The sequence below is a fragment of the Nelumbo lutea genome, chromosome 2 (assembly GCF_056320005.1).
Source record: "Nelumbo lutea isolate HS-2025 chromosome 2, American lotus-T2T, whole genome shotgun sequence".
Taxonomy (NCBI): domain Eukaryota; kingdom Viridiplantae; phylum Streptophyta; class Magnoliopsida; order Proteales; family Nelumbonaceae; genus Nelumbo; species Nelumbo lutea.
Window position 1 is genome coordinate 67,522,337 of NC_142685.1, and position 9,621 is coordinate 67,531,957.

At 38.0% G+C, this 9,621-nt stretch overlaps 1 protein-coding gene across 3 annotated transcripts in view; it reads right to left on the minus strand.

Annotated features, from left to right (window-relative positions):
* LOC148871338 (uricase-2-like) overlaps positions 1 to 8,008 on the minus strand; it is an 88,571-nt gene extending 80,563 nt beyond the window's left edge. For 2 of the 3 annotated variants that reach the window (XM_088970619.1, XM_088970621.1), the window contains exons 1-4: positions 7,312 to 7,738; positions 5,513 to 5,605; positions 3,552 to 3,627; positions 2,036 to 2,145 (exon numbers count right to left, since the gene is read on the minus strand). In XM_088970619.1, the coding sequence (XP_088826745.1) occupies positions 2,036 to 2,145; positions 3,552 to 3,627; positions 5,513 to 5,605; positions 7,312 to 7,515 (483 nt within the window). In that variant the 5' untranslated portion in view covers positions 7,516 to 7,738. Of the gene's footprint in view, positions 1 to 2,035; positions 2,146 to 3,551; positions 3,628 to 5,512; positions 5,606 to 7,311 lie in introns of all 3 variants that reach the window. The other variant, XM_088970620.1, reaches the window with a different exon arrangement.
* Between the last annotated feature and the right edge of the window lie 1,613 nt (positions 8,009 to 9,621).

Below are 9,621 nucleotides of genomic sequence, written 5' to 3' on the forward strand. Positions count from 1 at the left end.
AAACAGGCGCATATTTGAAAACAAAACCAGATCTCTAGAAGAGTTAATTTCAGATATATTCTTTTGTTGTAATTTTTGGTCTGCTAACTCTGAGATGTTTCAGGACCTCTCTCTCAATGATCTTAACAGAAATATCCAAATGATCTTGCTTCTTCCAACTTACTCTCAACCAACCCATAGATTACAGATACCTCATATTGAAGTAGGGATGATTCTAAACTTCGATGGAAGTGCTGCAGGCAATCCGGGCAAAGCTGGGATAGGTGGTATTTTGAGGGATGAACAGGGTTTGATCTGTTGGGTTTTCAATGGCCCAATAGGTAACAGAGACTCAACAAAGGCTGAAGTGATGGCAGCGCTCACTGATATCAGAATAATAAAAAGTTTAGGCATTCAGAAATTATCCATTGTTGGAGATTCTGCCAATACCATCAAATGGCTGAAAGACAAGGAGGGGGGTCCGTGGAGGTTGAGTCATTATCTGTCAGAGGCAAGAGACTCCTTGGAAAACTTAAATGTTAATCTGATGTGGATACCGAGGGAGATGAATCATATTGCAGATGGATTAGCTAAAATTGGAGCAAACCTAGAAAATTTATATAGCAACAGACTTCCCCCCTTGTAATTTTGTGTTTCTGCTGTTTAAGTTCTCTTTCCTTTATTTAGTACATCTGCTCATATACTCCTTGTCTTTTTTAATGAAATCTGATTAACTTTTTCTCAAAAAAAAAAAAAAAAACTCTAGGCACTTCACCTTTTCCCGCATAAACTTCTGATCTGCCCTCACCATCTGGAAGAGCCCCTGCACCATTAGCCAAAGACACATCCAAGTCATTAACCCCGACCTGAGCCAACTCAACACCATCTGTCCATTGTTTAGACGCAGCCACAGGCAAAGCCAAAACCTGATCCTCACAACACCACGAACTAGTACACAAATCCATAGAACCAATGCATCGTAAATTGTTGTCCTCAATCTTACCTTCCCCAAAGTCATCATCGGTCCTCTTATCTCCTTGGCTCTCATAATTATGAATCTCCCAAACCCAATCGACAGCCTCTCCAAATCTTCTCTTCCCCATGTCAATTCTCGATAAAGGCTTCACCCTCTTGAGGAAGTTTGAACTTCTAAATTTAAAGCCTCTTCTCTGTTTAAACCATTGCCTCATCTTCAAGCCCGACCTGCCTCTTCAGCTTCATTAATTAAAAAACCCCCTTCATCATTTTCAATTTCCAAGATCCTAACATCCTGGCCATCCACATGTTTGGCACTAAAAAAATCCAAATTACTTTACTACCGTCACACCTTTTCACCTTCTCATCACCTTGGTAATCTAATAAAGCCTTTGAACCACCCCCACTATCAAGATTAAACTTTTTATTTCCAAAAAAGCCTTTGTCTTCAACCTCTGCCCCTCCCTTGACAATGAGACCTTTTGACTTCCAGTGGTTCAAACCAGGCAGACGACAAAATCTACTGCTCTCCTCCTCCTACGAAACCAATCTTTCTAGCCACCTAACCAGATAAGTTCCTTCCACCGCTAATCTCAAGTCACATAGTCATCCACCAAAATTAAGCACCAGCGATGTCAGATTGCAGCTACCAAGTTATTCCACATGAATGTCCTAGAATTGACAAACCTTAATTTTCTGCATGCATTCCCAATGGCTAAAAAGGTTTGGAAGCACCAGGCATGTAAGGGGATGCCATAGACATTTATCCACACTGAACTTGAAGTACCCAAGTTCTTCAATTCCCCAACTGAAGAGCTCCATCTCCATGGCCTGACTTCTGGGCACTGGAACTGACCTTGTTCTCAATTGAGAATGTCAAGAGCTTCTTCTTCATTCCCAAAAGAGAAAAAGAAAGAATCCCACATTGAGAAAAGAGAGAATTATTTTTCAAACATGAAAACCTAGAAATTACTAGAGAGACAGAGAGAGGATAATTATCCAAATTTAGCAATAATAACTTCATCAAAATATCTCACCTGGTTCAGATAACAAAGATTGCACCATAGTTAAGATAACCTACCTTTGTTGTTTTCAACACTGCCAATCCTTCAATTCCAGAACTCAGTCGTAGAGCACCAGATTTCTTCACTATTACTTCTGTTGTATGTATTTCAGATCCAAGTCTAAACCCTAAAGCAAGGAAATAATTGTGTAAATAAAGCTATATAAGATAATTTGTGGATTAGAAATGAAATATCTGGATTCTGGAGTACCAGACAAAACTATGAAACCCAAACTACTGTGGTGGAGTAGATCCTATAACCATCGGTTCCAAATCATAATATTCATCTCATTTCAAAATCAATATTTTTTCAGCTAAAAGGTCTACCAACTTGAACAAATGATTACAATAAAACGTATGACATACTCAAAGATGAAAATCCATGGAATCAAAGAGAAAGTAATCACCTTGAAATTTGAATACGATTTGGCATGGCCATCCAAGTCAAAAGATGAGACCATCAGAATCCCACCATGTAATATTTTCAGTGGTGAAACTTTTGGCAAGTCGGAGGTCATGTAATGCATTAAGTGAAGCTATTGGACTGGGGGATGGTCATTGAGTTTTAACTGTGAGTGAACTCGTAAGGAATTGGAAAAGATTTGGAGAGCCTTCAAGCTTTGTCCATAGTTGCTAAATACTGAGAATGGCATGTGGTCCACAGTGGAGATGTTTAACAGTTGAAGGCATGAAAATGTGAAACAAAGATTGTGATCTCTCTAGATACTGGGGTGCCTGATTTAAATGGATCTTTTTTATTTAGAAATATAAGGATTATCTCAAACTAATATTCGGAAAAAAAAATGATGTCATGTACAACAGGATACTAAATATTTGGCCAGTTTTCATCTGCCAGAAAGAGTAGATAATAAAGGACTCTGAACAAAAAAGGTACTCTTGTATAATTCTACAAAAGTCAATGGAAACCCCTCAATTCTTTATGCATCCCAAACTATTAGACCAATGTCAAGGCTCCTCTTAACACCACTTCATCCCAAATGGATCAAAATTTCAAGATAAATAGAAGACCAGTAAGATTCCTCAGATATATTGATGTTTAACTCTGCAAAGGAGCAAAGCATAAGCATTTACAGTCAGTGTTCCTGGATGATGCACCGCGTTTCCCTTTCTTTATAGAAGGCATCCAATGATAGTGCTTGACAATGAAGAGTATGCGGTAGGCATGATTTGGGGTAAAGACTTAGTAGAGGTAAGCCGTTGGTGTGCAATTTACACATGGGCACTCATACTTGGATGAGTGGGTTATCTCAAGGATGTGATGCACAAGCAAGCCTCACATTGCAGCCTAATATGTGACTAAGATTTGGAGGATTATGATGTAAGATAATCATGTCTTGGATCATTTGTACAGAATTTCCCCAAGTATTCCTTCACAATGAAAATGTAAGAAGGAAAGCATTGATAGGAGCACTCACCATAAGATAGGCTCAAGAGACTACTGTATATTCCATCAGAAATAAGAACTATATTTTTTTCTTTCTTTTTTACTGAAAAAAAGAATAACTATACTAACCATGTTCATGTGGTTGGCCATCAATATATACTCGCTCCCATGGCTTTTCCACTATCTTGATTATTGCAGCCGTGACCTACATACCAAACACAAGGATTTAACTTTCTCCAAATATGTAAAATTACAAATTCAAAAACAATAAATATAAGAGACAATTAAGACGAACAAAGAAGAGAAAAAGAGAAGCATTATATTTCATTTAAACCATCCTCTACAAGTTTCTCTGGTACTCCTACAATTTAAAAAGCAGAAGGATATTACAGATTTACAAGCTATTCTGTATCATCCAAAATCCTTCTAACAAGAAAAACGGAAAAATAAACAGACATTAGATCTTTTAAATTTGAATACCCCCTCAAAGACCCCAGATAGTTGGGACCAACATCTGGGAACGGTCTTACTACCAATATTAAGTTTAATTCCTTTTAATCTTAAAATTTAATTATCAAAAGAAACCTTTTTTATCGGTAAAGAGTAAAAACATATTAGAGGAAACTTCTTTTATAGACACTTCATGTTTTAAAATGAAATAAATAAATCAATAAATGACACCGTAGTAGCTGACATAACTAAACATTATCTATATTGATCATTTGATTGTTCTCCCATTAAAGATCCACAGACATTTGGCAGAATAGAAATATGAAAACAGATTAAAAAGTAGAAAGAAAAACCTGCTCAGGACACCATAATAAACTATCAACCACTAAATAGACCCCCTACATTTGCTTCTTTAAATCATTGATAAACTGAAAAGAACAACACAAAGGTTGCAGATTTCAGCAATCATGAGATTGATGAGGATGCTGTAAATTGTTTTCAACAAAGACATAAGGGAGTATCAGAGGTTTAGCTATTTGATTAAAGTGTTTTCATTTAAAGAAAAATAAATGAAAATTGCAAGGCACAATCACATCACCAGAGCATGGTTCACAACTGGTGGAGGCATAGCTACACAAAGGAAATGAAAAAGAAAGGGGAAAAGAACTTTGGGATCCTTGTAGTTGATATAAACAGTAGCATTAGAAGTGTCTTTTGAAGCTTTGAATGCAATCATAATCATGAGTGTGAGAAGAATGTCATAAATACTCACAAAATTACAACTTGAGATTGGTATTTTGCTAATATCTCCCAAAGATGGTATTAAACCAGGACTGATATTGACTTAGAAAGAATGCCAGTTTTATAGTTCTAGGCTCTTCAGGATGAGCAATAGGCCATCCCAAGTCAATTCATGACTCCAGAGCACCCCAGCCACAACCCTATTTTGGTCTTTTTTAGCTTACAAACTCATCCAGCCATTGAAGTTCACACGGTTCGATGAAAACAATGCTTAATTATTTTAACCATTTATGACATGCATCTATATACAGGTTGAGAAAATATGGGAAGATGATCCGGGTTTCTGGGTTTCCAAAGCCAATCAACTATGCTTGGCTGGTTTTTGTAACTATGTTTTCAAAGAGTATATACATACCTATTCTTCCCAACACAGTGGAAATATATACTGAATTCCACATGGCCCTATCTTAGCTGAACATTATTTTGACCCTAAAACCAACTTAACCTAACTTAGACCTGAAGCTGGCTCCAGAGAAAATTGAAAATCATAGAACTGTTATGGTTTTAAACATAAATCAAAATACCTTGTAAGGCACAGAAAAATTCTTTGGAAATTATTATATATTCCAACTTTCCAAGATTTTCATAAAAAGAAAAAACTGAAACTTCGAAGGTTATAACATCAGGAAATAGAAATTGGTAAACTGTTACTGTTTCTTTTCAAAGGAAAAAACTACTAGTAGGAAAACTGAACCTTGAGGGTTCCAATTACAATACTCCTAACAAAGACAAGGTTGTACCCAAATAGTCACAGACGTTTATCTGCCCATGCATGCATATATAAAGAAACTGATAAACATAAAGATTTGCAGTAGCTGTGATTTCAAAAAGATATGTACCTGCTGATAAAATGATGTAAAGTGACGCCCAAGTTCAACTGCAAAGTCTTCAACTGAAAGAGCATCTACACATTCCTTTGCCTTCACGTATACCTGTGTTTTGATGCAACTTAATTAAATAAGTTCTGATGAAAATAACAAGAAAATCAATAACAAATATAATGTTGATAACACTATTTTTCAAACAGAAAAATGGTGTTAAGTACTTAATACTAAGACCTTACTTTCATTTAGGAATTAGAGCCAAAACTATAGTTACTATCCAACATTAATAATAAAACCAATTTAAATCACTAATACAGAACCTCTTGCAGATATAGGAGTTAGCTGGCATAACAGTTATATGGTAGTCTACATCTAACTGAGATGTGAAAGGAATATTCTTTTTAGATAACTTAAAAGAAAGGTGTTTGAAAAGAGAAATCAATTCCAAAATATTGCTTCCTCATGAATCACCAATTTTGATGCTTTTTGGGAATCTTCAATTTCTCTGATGTGTTTTTTGGTAAAATAATGTTGACCTGCATGCACTATTGCTCTCCATAAAAGTTCAGGAGTTTGCACATATTGGAATGAGCATGTCACTGCCGTGTCAGAAATCACTTCAAGAATCAATCCCTGATTCCAGAAGCTATCTTCCTCATCTTCGAGAATCACCCCTAAACACGAAAAATTGAGAGTTACTAACTCCTCTGCTGATTTTTGAGGAATTGCTTTACCAAATGCATTTTCTCGGAGTGGTTTGCCAAATCTGATGATGTGGCAAGATGAGAAAGTGGGGTCAACAAATTGGTCCCTCTTACCAAACACGTTCAAGGTTTGCAGTCATAGCTTAGGCAAACAAGCAGTATATAAATCAGTGACAGCTAGTGCATAACTGCCAAATTCAGTTTATAGGGTCGAGCTTCATTTTATTGGTAAGAAATCTGACTTTGCAACTGATTTTTTATCTTCTTCCTAAAGAAACAAGTTATGAAACCAAGAAAATACCTTAATGATTTGATGTACTTTACTACCAAATTATAGGGGGTGTACAGAGACCAGATTGGAGATCTTTCCAGTAACTCAATTTCTTAGTTTCCATTAGAAAGAAAATAGTTTTTTCATTACAATAAAAAACGTTAGTGCCAAAAAATATATTTTGAGGAGGTTGAAAGAAGGCCAAATTCAATTTAGCCCCAGCCTGAGGTCGTGCTCCGATGGCATTCTGAAGTCAGCTTAAGTTTAATATCCTGATTCTAAAATCCAACCAAACAGAAAAATCTGAATAGAAGGTTCTGGTCATTCCACCAAAATCCGCCCATTCAGAGTCCGAGATTTGGGTTGCAGATTCGGTTATACAATTGAAGGTAAAGTATGCATGTAGAATTGGAACTCGCCTCAAATTCTAGGCAGAATCCAGATGTGAGAGTCCCATCGAAATACCCATTAATACTAACTAATGAAAATAGTGAAATCCATTATAAAAATGAAAGAATAGAAACCTCATAAAATATCTGTTCTTGGTTTTACCAGGAGAGACACTACAAACTCATCCGAGTACAAAGGTAATAAAACCACCACTATATCTAGCTAGCTTCTCTAGAAATAGAAGATCTTCCATGTACAGCTGTTCACAGAATTCAGGGGATCCCATTCTAACCTGATAAAGGAAAGAGTGGGAAGGGGATTTTTCTTACATGCACTTCTGAATTTTCCGCCTTTGTTATGGTTTAAAAACTTATCAACCAAACACATGCATTAATAGACAATATCTAAGACAAAGAAGGATAAGGCACAGAGATAGAACTGATTATTACAGTATTCTTCATGGTATCTGTGGCGACAATATCGGAATTGTTACCCCGGCCATACGCAGACAGGCAATCGGAGAGAAGGCTTATGTTAACATTCCATTCGACGAAGAAATGACGACCATCTTCCTTCCTCCAGACCCTTGCAACCCTAACCCTCGACTTCCCGTGCTGCTGCTCAAATTTCAACCCATCAATCTCATCCGCCATTGTCGACCGTTTCAGAGACACCCCACCTCACACAAACAGTAACCGATAGTTTCAGCTCGAGTAAGCTTTCGGAATTCCTTTCGGAATCTCTACATATAGACAACGAGAAGAGGAGATTGAGAAGGAAGCTGAGCCGACTGCGAAGTATTTGAGTTGCAGAAGCATAATTAGATTTCAACGTGGACAAACGACAACGACCAGTATTCGGAGAAGAATCGTTTTCGTTGCAGCTAGACGGATAAGATAAACTTAACTGTTTGGCGATGATCCTGTTGAGCCCTATTTAACCGTTAGATTGGAATATTCTTTTAGCTTCAGTTTGACCTGAGCGGTGAAGTGAAGCTGTCGCATGCTTCGGGGCTTGTGATATTCTGACGTGACGTGTTTACCAAATCCGCCCATTGCCGGATTTGCTCTTCACACCTGGCGTCTCATACGCACAATGCATTGGGAACATCTCCCGTACTTATTAATTATCATTCACGGGAGATGTTCCTATGGTGGCCCGTGAGACGTTCATTTGTGAAGAACAGATCCCATCACATTGCAAATGAACTGTATAATGTGGGAGACCCGATCTGTTCCTCACAAAGTGCGTCTCACATGCGCCTCAAACGCACATCTTGTATTGAGAATATCTCCCATACTTATAAATTATTTTTACGGGAGATATTCTCAATACACGATAGATGTACAAATGAGGCGCTCAAGTGTAAGGAGCAGATCCCGTTCCGTAATGTGGGAGAAGTCCGAATCTGAAATCGCTCCTCACAAGTTCACATCACATTCCAGTCGTACATCGGAAACATCTCCTAAATTGTTATTTATTGGAGATATCCCGATGCACGACGAGATGTGTTATGAGCACCTTATCTTAAGCAAATCTCGATTCGTAGTGTGGGTCAGCATGTTTTTTTGTGTCGCCCGTTTTTATCAGGCCATGTCGACAGAGTGGGAGAATCCAAATCTATTCCAACGAAAAAAATTGTTCCAACATCATATGTCCCAGCACATAACAGATTGGCGTCTCATAGAGCGCATCCTATTCACGCCCCACAGAGCTCAAATCTACGGGTTACTTTTGGCTGTTGGGGCCCAACAGCATAGGCTGTTGAGACAATTTCTGGCCCCCAACAGACAATTTCTCATGGTACCATGGCATTCTCACAAATTCTCTCAGTAGTGACTGTTGGCCCCCAACAGCTAAAGTTTCCCCAAATCTGCACCTCTAAAGGCTGTCAGCTGTCCTCCCACAACGTATCCCATAAACGCCCCACATGCACATGTGCGTGCATTAAGAACATCTCCCGTTGACATTGGGAGATGTTCCCAATTCAAAGTTTGGATGTACTGTGGAGCAGTGGGGGCGCTAATGTGATCTCTTCATGGGGAGATATTTCCAATACAACAGTTAGGGCTGTTAGTGGTTGGGTCTTGACCCAATGGACCCAAATTGATTGGGTCAGCTCTGGTTTTAAGATCTAGCACTGACGGATCAGTACTACCTTATTCCCAACCAATTTAGACCCGATTTGATGCCATATTTTGTAACTGAGCAATTCACCAGTAGACAATTGCACCAAATACACCACCGTCTCTCACTCTCCTCTCCGAAACTCTCATTGTCTCTCTTCATTCCATTATTTTCTCTTTCAATCCTCCATTCAAAGCAAAAAATGAACTACCGTGGCACCACCCTTCTCTCTCAAACTCTCACCGTCTCCGTTCTTCATTCAGTCTGAAACCAAAAAACGAATCATAAGAACAAGGATAACAGGTCAACTTTGCATATTCTAACTTTAACTCTCTGTTTACAAGAACTTCAGTAATGTAGTTAAGTCCCTAAAGTTCCATTCTAAGGAAATATTGCCTATTCTATATGAGTAAGATAAATTTCAACCGTTCAATACACTCAAAACAATTGAACTTTTCAAGACCGTACACCTATTGTTACAAGGGAGAATGACGGTTCAGCCCAATGTTAGAATTCTTAGGCCCAATGTACAGTTGGGGTAGGTCACAACTTGGAATTGATGTCAATCACAGATGGGCATTGATGTATAAGGTGGGGGGTATTTGACATTTTGAATTTTTGTAGATTTGTAG